We start from the raw sequence: 21,150 nt of genomic DNA, 5'->3' as shown, positions 1-21,150 counted from the left end.
TTTAGATTTTATTATCCATCTTGAAATTGTCCTAGAATCACTAGAATACGATACACATGGACATGATATATTACATGACATTTTGTTAAAATGTACCAAAACCTACCACTACACCTACTCCACCCACTTCACCTACTCCACCTACTACATACCTACCTCCTTTAAATCTTCTATATATAGGACTCATTGTAAATATAACATATATCAATCAATAATACAATTCTTTATTTTTCTTTATACATTAAATTTCTACATGGTATCAGAGCAAGGTTAACAACCTAGTCATTCTGCTTCACCGGCGGGCGGCAGTCTCGCCTTGGCCGCCCGCCGGACCTCTACACATATCTTCACTCCGCTGCATCTTCCCACAAGATCCTCTGTGTGCTCAGATCTTTGTATGCAACACCATGGTCGATCGTCCGTATCTTCTAAAAACTTGCTCTCTGTGTGTTCAGATCTTTGTATGCAACACCATGGTCGATCGTCCGTATCTTCTAAAAAATTGCCTTGTTCGGGTGAACATCATAAAAAACATGGGCTTGACCACCATAAAATATAGTCATCTGGCGACTGGACGATATTGATCCATGTTGACTAGGTCTCGGAGTCAAAGATTCTGGCTCGGAATTATGAGTTCCGGACTTCTGCTTACTACCAGGCAGCAGCACCCCAGATGGGTTTCTATCAGAGACTCCACTGCTAGCATTAATGGAGTTCAAAATTCCAGACCCTTTAATTCCAGTGCGAGACCCTTCATCAACAGCTGTTTGAGATATAGCCGAAGGACCTAAATTGGCATCCTTGAATCTGTTTGAAGGTACTTGACCCCCAAAAGTAGCAACTTGGCCCACCCGTGGAGGATACTGCATCGAAGGGCCCACGTTCAAGGGAATAGCTCGCTCCCATTTGGACCCACTGGCATCGGTCCTACTGCGAGTAGGTGACTGTAATACACGAGAAGTTGGAGTTGGCCTCATCGGATGCATACCAAAGATCATAGCCTCATCATGGGAATGCCTAGGCCTCTCTCCCCCTGCATTTCGAAGTATCTTCATCAAATGCAAGCCATCGAGGGATTCTGGTCCCGCTTGTGGAAACCCATCTTTGGATGACCCCGTGAAAGCTGAATCTGAATTACTTCGCTTATTTCCAGCGAATCGGTTACTCATCTCAGTCCCGGTGAGATCACTCCTAGGGCCATAGAATGGAACCCCCTCAAAATGATTTGCAACCTGTCTATCAGAACCCAGATCAGAAGTGGCGGAGATGGGTCCACGGCCACCGCCAGAAGAACCACCAACAGAGGCGGAGGCCGCCAGCGACGCCTCCGACACCCGCACATCTCCGCCGACACCCGGCTTCACCGTCGCAGCAGGAGACGAATCGGAGGCACAGCTCTGACCCAGAAAGTCATGAAAAATGGTGGGTTTAACTTCGTCGTTGGTGTTTTTTAGCATTGCTCTCTCTCTACTCAAGGACATCCACTGGGTCACCCACTCAATTTCTTTATTTTTTTCTTTTACTTCCTTTACCACCACTCACCCATGTGACCCACGATGCTCAGATTCTCCAACTTATACTTTTTCTTTTTCATTACACTCCTGTTCCCCACTCCATGATACCCATTTTTTATTTTTATTATTATTATTATTATTCTTATTTAAAAAAAAAAAAAAAAAATCCCACACACCATTGCAAACAATTTACAAATTTGCACAACCACCCATATATTATTCATCTCAGGGAACAACCCCGATCACACTTTTACACACAAAAAAAAAAAAAAAAAAAAAAAACAAACAAACAAACAAAACAACCACATCCACCGGCGGGATTTTTCTTCTCTACTCTGCCGCCGGTCTCTTCTTCTTGCCTCCGTCCTGGGCGGCCCTTGCCGGTGTTGCCTCCGTGTTTCCCACTCCACTGGGCATGATCACTACTCCCTGCTCCTCCACTGCAGCATATGGCGGACCTCCAAATCGGAACATCACGGTGGCCTTCCGCTTCAGCTCTTTATTTTCCGCCTTTAGCACACTTATCTCTGCTCGCGCATCCTTATACATGCGCTGGAGCAGAGCCAGTTGGGAGTTTAACTGCTGCACCTCATTTGTCCTACTCTGCAGCCGGTGCGACAGGTTTGTGACCGCCGTCATGGTCTCCACACATGACTTCAAAGTATACTGATTGGCCTCAATATTCGTTTGCACCGCCATTTTTTGCTCCACCGACCGCATCGGAAAGTTCAACGGAGCAAAACCAGAGGCGCTTGGTTGAGGTTCACTGGCCACCGCACCAGTTATCTCTCTTGTTGACTCGTTGAGGTCGGGAAAGAGAGTGAGCAGACCACGGGACGAAGGGGCCATATTCTGGGTAGCTGAACGGGAAGACGAGGCCATGTTATGGGTTACTGAGTGTTTCAGAGAAGGGTTGGTTACAGAGTGTTTTCGGAGTATTTCAGAATGCAAATGTTCGGCGGTTTCAGACTGGTTTGCACAGCCTCCGCCTCAACCTTGGTTAAATAGCCAAGGCAGACACACGCATCGCGCGCCACTTGACGGCAGACGACAAAACGGGCGCGCAAGCCAATGTGGTGACGCGCCTCGCCATCATGTCCGGCACATCTTTTTATGACTTGGGCACGCCTTTTGATGGCACGCCTTTTGATAGATTGGGTACACCTTTTGAGGGTGCGACTTTTTAAGGGTCCGACAAGACTCTGTAAACTGTCCCGACATTGATTCCGGTTAGCTCCTTCATGGGTCCGACAAGACTCTGTAAACTGTCCCGACATTTTGACAGATTGGGCACACCTTTTGAGGGTGCGACTTTTTAGGGGTCCGACAAGACTCTGTAAACTGTCCCGACATTGATTCCGGTTAGCTCCTTCATGGGTCCGACAAGACTCTGTAAACTGTCCCGACAATGATTCCGGTTAGCTCCTTCATGGGTCCGACAAGACTCTGTAAACTGTCATAACAACTGTCACAACATTGTCTGCTACAACGGTCCGACATGACCCCATAAACTGTCTTCTACATCGGTCTGACACGAGCCAGGGTCTTCTACATCGGTCTGCCATAACCATACAGTCTTCTACAACGGTCTGACACGACCATACAGTGTCTCCTATTCTCTTTTATTTTATGTATTCGTCTATTTTCTTGTTTTGTTACTCTCTCCAAACTCAAGTTGGTTAGTTCCTATCCCCCTTAAGTTTGCGGGGGGCTGTTAAAATGTACCAAAACCTACCACTACACCTACTCCACCCACTTCACCTACTCCACCTACTACTCCACCTACTACATACCTACCTCCTTTAAATCTTCTATATATAGGACTCATTGTAAATATAACATATATCAATCAATAATACAATTCTCTATTTTTCTTTATACATTAAATTTCTACACATTTCCTTTAAAAGATCATGAGAATCTCGCTTTAACAAGGGCTTTCTTGTAATATTCTTAATCTGAAGAACACTTTTTATGATTCTTTTCGTTTTCATTTTCTTTTTATAAAGTATGCCAATTGGGATTGCTATGTCGGTTATTGATTTTTAGCTCTAGTACATTGATTGATGCTATGGCTTTTTTGTTTAAATGTAGGTTACTTGATGTGTGTTTTCGAAGAAAAACTTGATGAAACCACACTAGAAAATCTTCAAGATTTTGAATTTGCTGTAAGTCAATCAATGACCTAAATTGGAACTAATAGTTTATGCAATTAATTTGTATATTTTCATTCATACTAGAAAATGTGCCACCAAATGTAGTTCTCAGATGAAGATGGAGACATGAAAAAGTTTTTCTATCGCACCTCGAAGACACGAGAATTGGACAACCTTCTTGGAGATATATATCACAAAATCCTAGGTCTGTAGTCTAATTCACTCTTCTGCTATGTGTTTTTATTCCAGATGACAATTTCTAAACTGCTTGGCCAAGAGGTACATACATTACTTAAAAAAAAGTGCCATTGTCACGCCCCCAACTTGCCCCTAAAAGTTTGGGCATGACCTATTCAGAAACGGACAGTTAACTTGATATACATAACATACGGGGCCTGAACGGAAGCATTAAACATAAAAAAATAAAAAAAAATAACAGATAACAGTCTCCATTGAGCTATCACTATTATGCCAGGATCACAAACTTCATAACATGAAAATAATATACAGAAACATGCATCGGAGCATTCGTTATATACAGACCCAGCCCTAAGATTGGATGTATAATAAAACATTAGAGACATCTCAATCTTAAACAGGCAATTAGAATACAAGCCAAAGCTTGACAAAAGTTCACAAAAAAGAAAGAACGGCTCCACCTAAGTGCCTGGACACATTGGGGTTGACAAAAGATAGACGAGCCTCAGGAGTTAAGACTGGCTCCCGGGTTGATTACCCACAAGCCAAAGCTTGACAAAGTTCACAAAAAAGAAAGAACGACTCCACCTAAGTGCCTGGACACATTGGGGTTGACAAAAGATAAACGAGCCTCAGGAGTTAAGACTGGCTCTCGGGTTGATTACCTACAGAAACAGACAAGATGCGGAGTGAGCGAAGCACAGTGAATAATAGTATTTATATAGTTCAATGTACAATTTAAATCATAATACATAACCACGCATATGTAACTGCAGAGTTTGTAAGATTAATCCAATACTATGTTACTTTTAGAACGGCCTTAGGCCCAGACATAACAGAACGGCCATCGGCCCAGAAATAACAGAACAGCCATCGGCCCAGAAATAATTCAGATGTGCACAAATTCCTTTCAAGTTTACATTCACATCAATTCCCAACCAATATATATGTAATGTAGTGACTTACGGAAAACAGAACGTTAATAGCGATAAGCATTAACGGTAATGAATGCATATCCATTGCACTATTACTCACAGTGTTGTGGCGGGACGCTACTTCCTCCCGGAGTGTGCCCTACACACATAGAACTCACAAATTAGTTCAAATTCCTCTTAAATTCACATTTCATTCGTTAACTTTCAGTAAATTAAGAAGCACTTTAAAAATTGCAAATATTAATTTCAACCATCCCAGAGGGTTAAATAGGTCAAATGGAGCAATCCATTTTTTTCACCTTGGGCCGCACGTGCAGCTGTGAGCCCTGCACGTGCTTTTTAGACAGTGTTCAAGCCCAAAAGCACCATTTTCCCGCATGTGTAGCCATGACTCCCACACGTGCGGCCATGACTCCCGCACGTGCAGCGATTCTGCCCAAAAACAGTCCGAAAATTCATATAAAATCCCATTCTTTGGTAAATGTTTAATAGGCTTCAAGGTGGTTCACAAACCATGTTAACAGAATTTATAGCACATAACAAGCCAGCTAAATTAGATCTTTAATGCTTAAGGTTCACAAACATAGCCCAATTCCATAATATTGCCATTATTCTAAAGCTTCACTAATACAACTCAACTTCCATCCTTACACACCTAGACTTGTACATACTTAGTCATTTATTCAACAATTGAGCTCAAGCATGTTAGGAAGAATGATATGGAATAAAATTCCTTTACATGGTTACATACCTTGGGCTTAAGAATCTCTATAACCCTTTCACTTCCCCAATTTTCCCCTTGAAGAACTCTTCTTCCTCTCTACCTTTCTTCTCTCAGGATAGTTTTGAGTTCCAAATTCATAAGCCAACATATAAGAGATAACCATATATATATATAAGAGTGAATGAGGACAAAAATCAATCGTTTAATCATCCCAAATTGAAATTTCACAGAAATACTTGTTATTACCTAAAAATTATGCTGATTTCAAATATAAAATCTATTTCAGATTATTAAGCCTCTAAGGTCCTCAATTTTTGATCCAAACATTCCAAACATAACAGATACTTTTCTTATTAAACAGATACGGGTTTTAAATCATAAGATCCATGGGATTAAACTTAATTTTTCATGAAGTTTCACATCAAGCATTTGAAAACACAGACTAAGGGACTAAAAATATATCAGAATCACATACGGGGGTCGGGTTATTACAACCATGTTTGCATCTGACAGCATATTGAACATTGACACTCATTGGACACCCCCAACATGTGTCCAAACGTGTCTTATTATTATTATTTTGTGGAACCAGACATGCTTTGGACACTTGAGGGAAACACGTGTTCATTGCTTAAATGCTTATAAAACACATTGCAAGTTTGAAAAAGTCAACTTTGGAACCTATGATTAAAATAAAAATAATGTGGATTTATACCAAATCATTGATAAATAAACTTAATGTAGCCCCAACAGTGTACTTGTAAGTGATTCGATGATGCTTTTTAAAAAAAATTGTTAGAATTTACCACTCACCTACTACCTCCACTATACCACCTCCACTATACCACTCACCTACTACCTCCACTATTTTTCTCCACACCTACCACCTCCACTATCACACACTCCACTACCATCTTCTCCTCTATATATAGGAGTTGTAATATACAGAATACATCAATCTTGTAATCTATAAATCAAGAATATCAATCAATAATACAGTATTTTTAACATGGTATCAGAGCAATAAGATTTAGGCCTATACTCCTTTCTTTCCGGCGGGCAGCTGGCCGGCAACCTTGCCTTCGCTGCTGCCCGCAGGAGTTTTTCAACACATATCACAAACACATACCTTTACTCTTCTTCACCAATAGTTTCTCTCTCCGAATCGAAATCATCTTCCTCGTCATCAATTTCCGGCGGCTGCGAAGATCAGCAAGCACAGTCGCCACAGATGATACCACATCCTTCTCTTCCAAACACCGCAGATGATACGCCATGGTTCTCATCATCAGAGTAATCGTTGAAACCCTTTTTTCCCACGAAATCATTTCCCACAAATTCTGCTTGCTGTAGCCTCCACAGCCCATTACCACCATATTGCGTCGACGGCCTTTCGCCTCCTCGCGTCACTGCCTTCCGTCGCCCTCTTCCATCTCAGGTATTGAAGGACCGAACACCGCAACACGAGATAATCCCATCCATGAAATTCAAAATCCCAGACAAACTCACAGCCGTTGATTTCTCAGCCAAGTACCGATCGAGATCTTCGATCACGATCATCGACTTGTTCGTCGTCTGCAACAAGAGCAACTTCCGATCTGAATTGTTGATAACTTTCGATAAATCGATATCGTAGACATCGTAGCAGAGGAACTTTGCCATTCCGGCGATGAAACTGGATTTTCCCGTACCGGAGGGACCGTAGAGGAGGTAACTCCGCTTCCAGACTCGGCCTAGTCGGTGATAGTACTGCTTCGATTTGAGGAACGATTCGAGATCCGATTTGATTTTGTTCTTGAGATCCGAATCCATCGCAACCGTCTCGATCGTCGATGGATGCGTGAACGGAATCGATCTCCACCGTCCGTTCCTCTCCGGCTCATCCCCAGCGTTTATGTACAGTTTCACCTCCTTCCTTCTCTGCTCAATCTCATCGAACATCGCTCCTCCTGATCTTCAAAACCAAAGCTCTCGATCTCGAACCTCTCTCGCAGGCAGTGGAAAAACAACATTCCTTCCCGGCCTCCACCCTCTTTGGGGTCTTCACCTTCTTTCAACACCTCCACAAATTTTTTAACAGTGCATCAAAATTCCAGAAGTTGCTTTCAACAAATTTTTTATTTTTTCTCTTCTTTTTTTTAACACAAACATCATCATCTCCTAGCCTGGCAGCCGTCTCATCCATCCTCTTTTTTATTTTTTTTAACCCACTCCTGCACCCACTCAATCTCCCTCTCTCTCCTCTTTTCTCACTTTACTTTTTCCCACTCATACTTTTTTGGTTCCATCTTTCCACCCACGCATGTTTCCCACTATCTGCTTTCTCCATTCATATTTTATTTTTATTATTCTTATTATTCCAAAAAAAAAAAAAAAAAAAAAAAAAAAAAAAAAAAAACAAACAAACAAACAAACAAACAAAGAGGAAGAAGACGAACTGCAAACTCATTTTATTTATATCGGGCTTCACCCCGATCACCATTTTACACAAAAAAAAAAAAAAAAAAAAAAAAACCCACAAACAAAACAACCACACCCACAGTGGGATTTTTCTTTTCCCTTCTCTATTCTATTGCAGGTCTCTTCTTCTTACTTTTATCTTGGGTGTCCCGTGCCAGTCCGGTCTCCGTGTTTCCTAGACTACCAAGCAAGTTGCCTCCCCCCTGCTCCTCCACTGCAGCATATGGCGGACCTCCAAATCGCCACATCACGGTGGCCTTCCGCTTCAGCTCCTTATTTTCTGCTTTCACCACACTTATCTCTGCTCGCGCATCCTTATACATGCGTTGGAGCAGAGCCAGCTGGGAGTTTAAATGCTGCACCTCATTTGTCCTACTCTGCAGCCGGTTCGACAAATTTGTGACCGCCGTCATGGTTTCCACGCATGACTTCAGAGTATACTGATTAGCCTCAATATCAGTTTGCACCGCCATTTTTTGCTCCACCGACCGCATCGGAAAGTTCAATGGAGCAAAACCAGAGGTGTTTGGTTGAGGTTCACTGGCCACCGCACCAGTTATTTCTCTTGTGGGCTCGTTCAGTTCTGGAAAGAGCGTGAGCAGGTTCTGGGTAGTTGGACGGGAAGAAGAGGCCATGTTTTTGGATTGCTAAGTGTTTCAGCGAAATAGCAATTTCAGACTGGTAATGTTCGGACGGGTTGGTGACAGAATGGCAACAAAGTGTTCCACAGTTTCTCTCTCCGCAGAGGCAGAGTTTTTTCAGCGAAGGGTTGGTTTCAGAGGTTTCAGAATGGTATGCCTCAGCCTCAGCCTTCGTCTTGGTTAAATAGCCGAGGCAGCCACGCGTATCGCGCGCCTCTTGCCGCCCGACAAACTGGCACGCTTTTTCATGGCACATCTTTTGACAAAGTGGACACGCCTTTTGATGGCACGCCTTTTGATGGCACGCCTTTTGATGAATTGGGCACGCCTTTTGATGGCACGCCTTTTGACAAAATTGGGCACACCTTTTGAGGGTGCAACTTTTTATGGGTCCGACAAGACTCTGTAAACTGTCCCGACATTGATTCCGGTTAGCTCCTTTATGGGTCCGACAAGACTCTGTAAACTGTCCCGATATTGATTCCGGTTAGCTCATTTATGGGTCCGACAAGACTCTGTAAACTGTCCCGACATAGATTCCGGTTAGTTTTTACAAAGGGTCCAGCAAGACTCCATAAACTGTCTTCTACAACGGTCCGACATGACCCCATAAACTGTCTTCTACATCGGTCTGACACCACCATACAGTGTCCTCTACAACGTTATGACACCCCATACAGTGTCTTCACCAACGGTCTGACACGACCATACAGTGTCTCCTATCTTTTTTTTATTTTTATGTATTTTCTTGTTTTGCTCCTCTCTCCAAACTCAAGTTGGTTAGTTTCTATCCTCCTTGAGTTTGCGGGGGGCTGTTAGAATTTACCACTCACCTACCTCCACTATACCACCTCCACTATACCACTCACCTACTACCTCCACTATTTTTCTCCACACCTACCACCTCCACTATCACACACTCCACTACCATCTTCTCCTCTATATATAGGAGTTGTAATATACAGAATACATCAATCTTGTAATCTATAAATCAAGAATATCAATCAATAATACAGTATTTTTAACAAAAATTAAAAACAGATTAATGTCTTATCTTCCATTCCTTTTTGAAGACATGGAGAGGGCAATTACGGGGGACTTGGTGTCACAAATTCTTCTATTCTCAGCACATCTTCTCAAGGCTGTGAATTTTGCAGCTGAACTTGACTGGTAATTTAGTAACATCTATTTTATTTGCATTGCAATATGTTGTTAGGTTTTCATGTCTTCTTTTTTTTTAATTTTTTTTATGACATATATTTCCACACTATATTTTTTCACTTTTCAAAAAAAAAAAAAAAAAAAAAAAAAGGAAAAGGAAAATTCCTCACTGTATTTTTTCATGTTGTCACCCAGCTTTTTATCACTGGCATTGGTTGCTCGTCAAAACAATTATGTGAGGCCAACTTTGACTACAGAAGACTTACTTGATATACAGAATGGAAGGTTAGGTTGTCTAGTACAGTCTACAATATGTCAATGATTTTATTTGCAAGGTCATATTATAATAGATTAGAGAAAAAATTGGGCATCCACCAAGGGAATCCTAACAAGTAGTTAATTCAGACATGTTTTGCAGGAAATGACTGTAGATACTTTCATTCCCAATGATACTAAGATTCAAGATGATGGTATATGTAGTTAAACATCTCTAAGTATATTGGTTTCTTACTCCACTTGCCAATAAAGTCTTTTCTCATTCGAATATACTAGTTATTCTTGTTAAACTCTTCAGGAAGGATTAATATCATCACTGGCCCCAATTATTCAGGGAAAAGTATCTACATAAAGCAGGTCAGTAGTTATTATATTTCTCTTGATGGAACCAACATGCTCTCCTTCACTTTCTTTTTCTTTCTCTCCTTTGAATGATTCACCCACATTTATTAGTTGATATATGTCATATGTTTGAGTCTTCATGTAAGTGTCTAATTTGCAATCCTATAAGTTAGAATGTAAAATGAAGGAATTTAGGGTTGGGATTTAGGAGGAGGAAGAAGAAGAAGAAGAAGAAGAAGAAAAAGAAAGAGAAATTTTATATATATTGAATAATCATTGTGCCTCAACTTTATATCAGTCAAATGTATATACAAACCCTAACATAGCATTATGACCATCGTACCCTCAACTTAAGTAAATATTAACAAGAGAACAAAAATAAGTATTCTAACACTCCCCCTCAAGCTAGAGCATAGAGATTGAACATGGCCAGCTTGACGGATAAACGATGAAACGAAGGCCGAGCCAAAGGCTTGGTTAGAATATCACCTAATTGATCGGCAGAACGAACATAAGGAGTCACAAGTTACTTGCGGAGTAAGAGATCACGAATAAAATGGCAATCAATTTCGATATGTTTGGTGCGTTCATGAAACACAGGATTATTGGCAATGAAGATAGCAGCCTGATTGTCAGAAGACATACTCATAGGAGTGGGAACAGAAAAGCCAAAATCTTGGAGAAGAGATTGAACCCAGAGCAATGTTTTGAAACCCGGACTGGTGAGCGAACCGGAAAAGGGACCGGGTGGACGGGTCACCGGTTCAACCGTCGGGTCAAAGCGGTCGAACCGTGACGTCATAATTAATATTATATAATTAAAAATTATAAATAAATAAAAATATATATAAATACTCAAATAAAAATAAAAATTGTTGTATAGTATTTATTAATAATATTTAATAAAGTCATAATTGATATAAAAAAAAAAGTTACTTGTTTTAAAGAAATTAAATTTTTTAAACATTCCCTCCAAACAAATTGATTGAATGTTAAGTTTAATTTTGGAGGGAAATGAAAATTTCAACTCTCCCTCCAATCAATATGTTTCAAATAATTTGGTTGAATCCCACATAGGATTTTGTAGGTTCTCTTTGAAAAAGCTTTTCCTATAAACAGGAATGCACTTTCACAATCTTCTCAAATTTCCAATGAGACTCTTCCTTATGAGAGGAGACTCTTGAAGTAAGAATTTTTAGTCAAAATTTTGAAATATATTTATATAATATATATATATATATATATAAATATATAAGAAAGAAAGAAAAAAAAGAAAGAAAGAAAATTAAAAAAGAAAGAAAACAAATCGGCGGTCCAACTCACCAACCGGGACCGGGTTACCGGTTTTCCCGGTTCAACCGTCGGGCCCACCGGTTTTTCATTTCTAAGCCGGTTTTCATCCTACTCCGGTTTTAGGGGGTGGACCGGACCGGAACAAGGCCCGGTTCGCGGTCCAACCGGTTCGACCGGCCTGTCCGGTCCGGGTTTTAAAACATTGACCCAGAGCATCTCAGAAGCAGTATGGGCCATGGCACGATATTCAGCCTCGGCACTAGAACGAGCAACAACAGTCTGTTTCTTGCTACGCCAAGTAACAAGATTACCACCAACAAAAGTACAATAGCCCGAGGTGGAACGGCGGTCAGTCTTATTACCAACCCAATCAGCATCACTGAAGCCAGTGACAGACAAAGAGGAAGATGGGCAATAGAGCAAACCCCGTCCTAGAGCATGCTTCAAGTATTTCAAGATATGACACACAACCACAAAATAGGGTTGGCGGGGAGCATGCATAAACTGACTGACCACATTCACGGCATATGTAATATCTGAACGAGTGACAGTGAGATATATTAACTTCCTAACCAACCGACAATAACGACCAATATCGGGAAATTAGTCTCCAGTGTCACTATCAAGCTTGACACTAGAATCTATGAGAGTATCATTAGGGCGAGTGCCTAAGAGGCCAGTCTCAGTAAGAAGATCAAGAACATACTTCCGTTGAGAAAGAAACAAGCCCTGAGAAGAGCGGGCAACTTTAATCCCAAGAAAATACCGAAGATGGCCCAAGTCTTTGGTGTGAAATTGTTGTTCCAAATACTGCTTCAAATCAGCAATACCATTGGAGTCACTCCCTGAAATGATAATGTCATCCACATAGAGAATAAGAACAATACTCCTGGTACACGAGTGGCGAACAAAAACAGAGTGATCAAAGGTGGAACAGTGAAATCCATAGGCAAGCATAACAACACTGAAACGATCCAACCAGGCACGAGGGGATTGCTTAAGACCATACAAGGCCTTCCGCAATCGACAAACAAGATGCTCTTGGCCGGGAACAACATAGCTAGGGGGCTGATCCATATAGACCTCCTCTTGGAGATCACCATGAAGAAAGACAGTCTTGATATCAATTTGATATAAAGGCCAAGACCGATTAACTACAACAGATAGAAGAATCTGAATAGAGTTAAGACGAGCCACAGGAGAGAAGGTCTCCAAGTAATCAACACCATAGGTCTGGATGTAGCCTTTAGCTACCAGGCGAGCTTTAAGTTGCTCAACAGTTCCATCAAGAAGATACTTAACAGTATAAATCCAACGACAACCCACAATAGATTTTCCAAACGGCAGAGGGGTAAGTTCCCACGTCTGATTCCGATGAAGAGCATGCATTTCCTCATCCATGGCATGCTTCCAACCAGAGATGGACATAGCTTGCTGATAGGTGCGGGGAATGGAAATACTGGACAAGCTACAAGCAAAAGAGTGAAGACCAGGAGAGAGGCGATCATAAGAAACGAAATGAGCAATAGGATGTTGAGTGTAAGTTCGTTTAGCTTGGCGGAGTGCAATAGGAAGGTCATCAGATGGCATATCAGCAGGTGGAACAGGGGCTTCAGACGAAGGAGATGAACTGGCCGGGCCATAAGACACAATACGACGAGCTTGAGACCGTTGATAAACCTGCAAAGGAGGGGTAAAAGCGAGAGAAGATGGAGAGGATATAGGAGTGGATATGGAAGGAGCATAAGAGGGAAGAGTAGGAGTGAGAGAGGCTGGCTCCTTCTCACGTGAAGAGAGAAGATCAATAGATAACTGTTGCCTAGAGGAAGAAAAAACGGAGTAGACTCAAAAAAGGTAACATTAGTACTGGCAAAGTAGCGACGTGACTCAAGATGATAACATCGATACCCTTTCTAAGTGCGAGAATAACCTAAGAACACACAGTTGCGTGCTCGAGGATATAACTTATCCAAACCAGGGTCAAGAACATGGACAAAGGCCACACAACCAAAAATGCGAGGAAGCAAGGGAAAATGAGATGTTGTGGGATATAACAGAGAATAGGGAGATGTGCGTACAACACTAGAGGGCATGCGATTGATAAGCAAACAAGCGGTGAGAACTGCATTGCCCCAAAACTGTTTGGGGACATGCATATTAAACATCAGTGTGCGAACAACATCTAACAAATGGCAGTGTTTCCACTCTGCAACACCATTTTGAGGGGAAGTATGAGAACAACTAGTTTGCTGGACAATACCATGAGTATCACAAAAGGTAGTTACAATAGATTGCACATATTCTAAGGCATTATCAGACCTAAATATCTTAATACGTTTGCCAAATTGAGTAAAGATTTCATTATAAAACTTAGAAAAGATGGAAGGCAAATCAGATCTTTATTTCATTAAAAATAACCAAGTCATCCGAGAGTAATCATCCACAAAAATAACAAAATAAAAGAATTCATTAACAGTGGGAGTTCTAGAAAGACCCCAAATATCTGTATGGACGAGCAAACGACTCAGACACACGACTAACACTACGACTAGGAAAAGAACTACGGTGATGCTTCCCAAATTGACAGGCTTCACATTCAATCTGAGAAACGTGACTCAAACCCGGAACAACTAACTTGAGCTTAGCCAAGGAGTGATGACCCAAGCGAAAATGCCACTAAAGAGGAGATACACTAACACTCAACATAGTAGATGGAGGATGAAGAGAGGTCTCAGTGTCCAAAAAGTATAAGCCATCCTTTTCATGCCCTGAACCAATCATCCTCTTGGTTTGGAGGTCCTGCAAAACACATGAAGTAGGAGAAAAAGTTATTGAACAATGGAGAGCTTGAGTCAATTGGCTAACAGAAAGTAAATTAAATGGAAATTTAGGAACATAAAGACTAGAAGGTAAGGAAAGGGATGGAGTGGGATGAAGAGGACCTTGACCATAGACAGGTCGAGAAGATCCATCAACAAGTATAATGGTATGATCAACAGGTCTAAGAGTATCAAAAAGAGAGGAATTACCAGAGACATGGGAACTAGCCCCAGAGTGTAGGAGCCAAGGCTGAGGGGACTTAGCCACACATGCAATAGTACCTGAACTAGCCATAGTAGCAGTAGAGGATGAAGATAGACTAGGCTGGAGAGATTGGACAAGAACAGTAAGCTCACTAATTTGAGTAGTGAGTGTCTCATGAGAATTAACCAGAGAAGCATCCGAGCTAGTGGACAACAAGGAAGACTGTGAGGATGGGACATCCATAACTTGATGGACATGGTCAGGTTTGCCATACTTTTGCCAACACCAAGGTTCAGTATGACCTTGGGAACCACAATGAGTACACTCGTGATCACCACGTGTATGAGAACCAGGTCCACTACTACCTCCACTACAGAAACCACCATGTGAGCCACCACTACGAGAACCACCTCCACGAGAGCCCCGTGAACCAGAATAAGAGCCTTAGGAACCAGATGAACCATGAAAACCCCCGTGAGTAGACCCATGATCACCACTACTAGAAACCAATGCAAAATATGATAAAGTAGAGGACCCAAAAGTGGATTGTGCTTGTCCCAATGAAGAGCGTAGCAGCCTCGAATAGGCATTGGTAGTAGAAGGTAGAGTTTCACTAGCAAGAATATGATCCTTGAACCCTCGCAACTCAGGATCTAAGCCAGAAAGTAAAGAAGTCATCATAAACTCCTCCCAATGTTGATCCTGCTTGTTCACATCATTAGTGAAAGGTCAATGCCGCAGTAACTGATCCCACAAAGTCTTGAGACTACTATAATAATCAGGGAGAGACCGGCCAAATTGACGTATAGAAAAAATCTGTTCATATAACTCATAGACCCAAGAAACATTACTTTGATTTGAAAAAGACTCAGCAAGGGAGTCTCAAATGTCTTAGAGGTATCACAAAATTCCACAGTAGTAGCAACATGTGGTTCCAGACTATGCCAAATCCAACCCATAACACAAGAATCCTCACTACACCAATCATCATAAGCTGTATCATCAGTAGGATGAGGGAGTTCGCTAATGAAGCGGGACTTCTTCTTACCACGTAAGAAAATTTTGACGGCGTGGGCCCAAGCCAAATAATTGGCACCATTCAATTTCTTGGGAGTGATAGATTTAGGCATGTCATCATCCTTACCCATAGTTATAGCCTTAGCCTCAATCTCAAGTGTTAAAATTTACCATCACCTACCACCAATTTACCATCACCTACCACCACCTACTCCTCACCTACTCCTCACTTACTACACTCACCCTCTATATAATGAGCCACTCACCATTTGTAATGTTAGAATTTCCCATCTTTACCTTCACCTACTCCACTACACACTCCACTTCACCTACCTCCACTTCACCACACACTCCACTTCACCTAACCCACTATCACCTCCACTACACCCACTACCACATTTTCTTCTATATATAGATTGTATAGGAATTGTAAACAATAATCTTGTAATATAAACACATCAAAACATCAATCAATAATATTATATCATTTATAACATGGTATCAGAGCAAGGTTGAGAAGCTAATAATTCTGCTTCACCGGCGGGCGGCAGCCTCGCCTTGGCCGCCCGCCGGACCTCTACCCATACCTTCACTCCGCTGCTCTCTCTCAACATTTTCTCTCTCTCTCCATGGCGGATGTTCATCATGGAGGAGCACAAGGCATCAAGCTATTTGGCCCAACTCCTACGGCTACCAGCCAAGCCTCTCCTCACATTCAAGCTCGTATCCAAGAGCTGGCCTTCTCTCCTTCTTCCCGTATTATCAGGTTCAACCAGCATCGCAGGACTTCTGTCCTTCTTCCCGTCTGCCACCGTCGTCAACCAAACACCGGCTTGGACACCACCACACTGTGCCCGTGGAGGAATAACTTCAGGTACCAATGAGAGTTCTATCTTCAGATGGGAAGGAGGTAATATTAGAGCTTGAACTGAAACAAGGGGAGCAGTATTCTTGTTTCCCAAGAAAAGAACAAGTCGGCCATGAATTTATCAACCTCCGACCAAGTAGGGACGTAGCTGTTCTTGACTTCTCCTACAAGTTTGGCACTCATGTCAATGTCAAACTTCGCCTTCCTGCTGTCTTCAATAAATTTCTTCAGCCTGTAACAGTGTCTGCTGAAGAGTTCTTCCCGCAGTGGAGATCCCTTGCTGGACCACCTTTGAAACTTCAAGAAGTGGTTAGAGGTGTAAGACCAATGTCTCTTGCCGAAATGGCAAATTTATTTTACAATTTCCGGTTGATGATCTGTCCTGGGCTTGATCCAAATGCAAATAATTTGGTTGCAAGCACTATTTTTTTTCAGAGAGTACAAGGGCCATGTTGTGTTTGATAAGAATTGAAACAGACCCAGCAGACAGAACACAGCTGCGTATGACAGTTGCCTTGAAGGACCCTCTGGTGCTCTCTTTTCATCTCTGTCTCCGGCTTCTTCTCCGACCAACTCTCCATCACCGGTTCCGATCAGCTCTCTCTAGCTGGGTCTGGCTACTTGATATACCCACCACAAACATAAACAAACAAAAACCTGCACAGTTTTACACACCCAGCACCCCATTGACACAGACCACCCACTCACACAACGCATGTGGTCTCTTTTTTATTATTCTTAAAAAGCCCACTCAATTGGTCTTATTTTGTATTATTATTACACCTTGATCTAATCACTACCCTCATGCTTTCCACTGAGAGTGTCCACCTTTTGTACTCCACTCTCTTTCTTTTATTTTCTTTCTTTATTTATTTATTTATTTATTTATTTTTTTTTTTGAAAAAAAAAAAAAAATAAAAAAAAATAAAAAAAAAAAAACAACACAAGAGCACCCGGCACCTCCCATTACCTCACCTTTATTTTTATAAAGCACACTCATGACTCATTATTATTCCCACTCTCTCCAATTTTTTTTTTTATTATATATATATATATATCTCTATTATATTCCCATACATTACACAGGTACACGACATCAACACATGCACTTTATGATAAAAAAAAAACTAAAAAATAAAAATAAAAATAAAAATAAAAAATAAAAATACAGATTTGCACAATAACTTAGTTTTATTTCTCTTTTATTTATCTTAGGGATCAACCCTGATCACAGTTCTCCACACAAAAAAAAAAAAAAAAAAAAAAAAAAAAAAATAATAAAAATAAAATAAAATAAAATAAAATAAAATAAATAAAAAAAAAAAAATACAAACCAACAACCACATCCACAGGCAGAATTTTTCTCCTCTACTCTACTGCAGGTCTCTTCTTTTTGCCCCCGTCCTGAGCGGCCCTTGACGGTGTTGCCTCCGTGTTTCCCACTCCACTGGGCACGATCACTACTCCCTGCTCCTCTACTGCAGCATACGGCAGACCTCCAAATCGGAACATCACGGTGGCCTTCCGCTTCAGCTCCTTATTTTCTGCTTTCAGCACACTGATCTCTGCTCGCGCATCCTTATACATGCGTTGGAGCAGAGCCAGCTGGGAGTTTAAATGCTGCACCTCATTTGTCCTACTCTGCAGCCGGTTCGACAGGTTTGTGACCGCCGTCATGCTTTCCACACATACCTTCAAAGTATACTGATTGGCCTCCACATCCGACAGCACTGCCATTCTTTGCTCCACAGACCGCATCGGAAAGTTCAACGGAGTATACCCAGCGGTGTTTGGTTGAGGTTCCAGTGCCCCCGCACCAGTTCTCTCTCTCGTTGACTCGTTGAGGTCGGGAAAGAGGGTGAGCAGTCCACGGGAAGACGAGGACGAAGCCATTTTTCTGGGCAACAGAGTGTTACAGCGTATTACAGAGTTTCTCTCTCAGCACAACAGTGTTACAGCCTCTCTCTCTCAGCACAACGAAGAGTTTTACAGAGGATTTCGCAGTTTTTTGCTTCTGCCTCGGCCTCAGGCTCTGTCATGGTTAAATAGCCGAGGCAGCCATGCGCATCGCGCGCCTCTTGCCACCAGCCGACAAACGGGCACGCAAGCCAAGGCGCCCACGTGCCTCGCCATCATGTCCGGCACACCTTTTGATGAATTGGGCACGCCTTTTGATGGCACGCCTTTTTATGGATTGGGCACGCCTTTTGATGGCACGCCTTTTGAAAAATTGAGCGCACCTTTTGAGGATGCGATTTTTTATGGGTCCGACAAGACTCTGTAAACTGTCCCGACATTGATTCCGGTTAGTTCCTTTATGGGTCCGACAAGACTCTGTAAACTGTCCCGACATTGATTCCGGTTAGCTCCTTTATGGGTCCGACAAGACTCTGTAAACTGTCCCGACATAGATTCCGGTTAGTTTTTACAAGGGTCCGACAAGACTCTGTAAACTGTCCCGACATTGATTCCGGTTAGTTTCTACAACGGTCCGACATGACCCCATAAACTGTCTTCTACGACGGTCCGACATGACCCCATAAACTGTCTTCTACAAACGGTCCGACATGACCCCATAAACTGTTTTTCTACGACGGTCCGACATGACCCCATACACTGTCTTCTACAACGGTCCGACATGACCCCATAAACTGTCTTCTACATCGGTCTGACACCACCATACAGTGTCCTCTACAACGTTATGACACCCCATACAGTGTCTTCACCAACGGTCTGACACGACCATACAGTGTCTCCTATCTTTTTTTATTTTTATGTATTTTCTTGTTTTGCTCCTCTCTCCAAACTCAAGTTGGTTAGTTTCTATCCTCCTTGAGTTTGCGGGGGGCTGTTAGAATTTCCCATCTTTACCTTCACCTACTCCACTACACACTCCACTTCACCTACCTCCACTTCACCACACACTCCACTTCACCTAACCCACTATCACCTCCACTACACCCACTACCACATTTTCTTCTATATATAGATTGTATAGGAATTGTAAACAATAATCTTGTAATATAAACACATCAAAACATCAATCAATAATATTATATCATTTTTAACATGTAATATACATAATATCAATATAAATAAATCAATAATACATAAATTCTTACATGGTATCAGAGCGGGTTTAAAACCTAATATTTTTGCTTCCCCGGCGGGCGGCAACCTCACCTTAGCCGTCCGCCGGACCTCAACCTAGTCCGCTAGAATTTTCTACACATATCTTCACTCCGCTGCCACAAATTCCATCCGCTACCACAAATTCCAATATCTGCTACAAGCATCATTGCAGAAATGGTTGCAGTTCTTAGTAATCAGCTTGTATGCATTCCCTTTATACACTTTTGATAGTTCTTCCATCACTCCCTTCACCTCTGCCAGACCCATCTCTGTCCATCCAATCAAGATCGCCTTCCTAAAAGTAAACCCATCACACTGTTTTGGTTCTCCTTCAAAAATCCCTGTCGTCGGATGATGTCCAGCCGCCAGACTGCTGAGAGTTTTTCCCACTAGAAGAAGCTACATCATTCAAGGCAGACCGTATTGCTGCTGAGTTCTGCTCATTTATTGATGCTTGCCTGCAGAAGGATGCCGATGCTAGGCCAACAGCAGAACAGCTGCTTTCACGCCCATTTGTTACAAAGTATGAGGACTTGGGAGCGTTTGTCCGAAGTGTCTTTGATCCAACGCAACGGATGAAGGATTTGGCAGATATGCTGACAATACACTATTACTTATTTTTTGATGGACCTGATGAAGCTTGGCAACATGCAAAGACCTTATACAATGAATATTCAACTTTCAGTTTCTCAGGCATCGATGGCCTCTGATCCGGTACAGTCGATACACACGCCATCGCGATCGCCGCCGATGGTCGCAGTCCCTCCATCGTCGCCGATGTCGTCCTCTCGCTCTGTTCTCCCCTGCCGCACTCGTCTCGTTCTCCAAAAATCGGAGCATGAGCCATGGTGCAAAAGATGATGATCAAGATTTTTTTCACCATACCAGATAAGGCGACCCCATGCTGAGAAAATGAAGGGCCAAGGTATGGGAAGAAATATGCAAGATGATACCAGAGAAAAGGTTAACCAGATTCGAGATAAGTTTGAATATGACAGAGCATGCTCGGACAGCTTTTGGGAACATTGGAGAGAGAAATATATTATATAACCTTTTCTATTCTAAAATATCCTCCACTCAAAACCATCTTCATATTCTCCACCGCCCAAACCCTCTTTATCTTATATATATATATTTCTTTCCACCGCCCCACTTTTTAAACATATTATTATTATTATTATTATAGTGTGAAACATATTATTATTATTTCTTTCTTTTGTTTTTTATTTTTCTTTCATTTTATTTTTTAATCCTTTTTTTTTTATTCTTATTTCTGCTCTGTAAAAAAAAAAAATAATAAATAAAAAAAAAATAATAAAAAAAAAAAAAATGAAAAAAAAAAAAAATCATAAACACAAACAAACCACACATCGTTTTATTCATGACAGGGAATTAACCCCGATCACATT

General features: G+C 41.7%; 3 protein-coding genes across 10 annotated transcripts in view; 1 reads left to right on the top strand and 2 right to left on the bottom strand.

Annotated features, from left to right (window-relative positions):
* Window positions 1-21,150, top strand: part of MSH5 (MUTS-homolog 5) — a 38,483-nt gene that overhangs the window by 11,148 nt on the left and 6,185 nt on the right. For all 8 annotated transcript variants that reach the window (XR_014336601.1, XR_014336602.1, XM_082880194.1 and 5 more), the window contains 6 exons: window positions 3,609-3,682; window positions 3,776-3,875; window positions 9,702-9,798; window positions 9,985-10,074; window positions 10,195-10,259; window positions 10,364-10,422. Coding sequence is in view for 6 of the 8 variants with exons in the window: in XM_082880194.1 (XP_082736320.1) it covers window positions 3,609-3,682; window positions 3,776-3,875; window positions 9,702-9,798; window positions 9,985-10,074; window positions 10,195-10,259; window positions 10,364-10,422 (485 nt within the window). In the remaining 2 variants the exon portion in view is untranslated. The remainder of the gene's footprint in view (window positions 1-3,608; window positions 3,683-3,775; window positions 3,876-9,701; window positions 9,799-9,984; window positions 10,075-10,194; window positions 10,260-10,363; window positions 10,423-21,150) is intronic.
* Window positions 205-1,808, bottom strand: LOC145795529 (protein TIFY 8-like). Its single transcript, XM_082880200.1, has one exon. The coding sequence runs from the start codon at window positions 1,479-1,481 to the stop codon at window positions 495-497; it is 987 nt and encodes a 328-aa protein (XP_082736326.1). The 5' UTR covers window positions 1,482-1,808; the 3' UTR covers window positions 205-494.
* LOC145795530 (AAA-ATPase At2g46620-like) lies at window positions 6,692-9,612 on the bottom strand. The gene is made up of 2 exons (XM_082880204.1): window positions 9,502-9,612; window positions 6,692-9,465 (listed from the first exon to the last, which is right to left on the bottom strand). The coding sequence occupies exon 2, from the start codon at window positions 7,466-7,468 to the stop codon at window positions 6,962-6,964; it is 507 nt and encodes a 168-aa protein (XP_082736330.1). The 5' UTR covers window positions 7,469-9,465; window positions 9,502-9,612; the 3' UTR covers window positions 6,692-6,961.

Source organism: Camellia sinensis, chromosome 7 (genome assembly GCF_055761805.1).
Source record: "Camellia sinensis isolate YWXY chromosome 7, ASM5576180v1, whole genome shotgun sequence".
Taxonomy (NCBI): Eukaryota; Viridiplantae; Streptophyta; class Magnoliopsida; order Ericales; family Theaceae; genus Camellia; species Camellia sinensis.
This window is presented reverse-complemented; position numbering and strand designations above follow the sequence as displayed.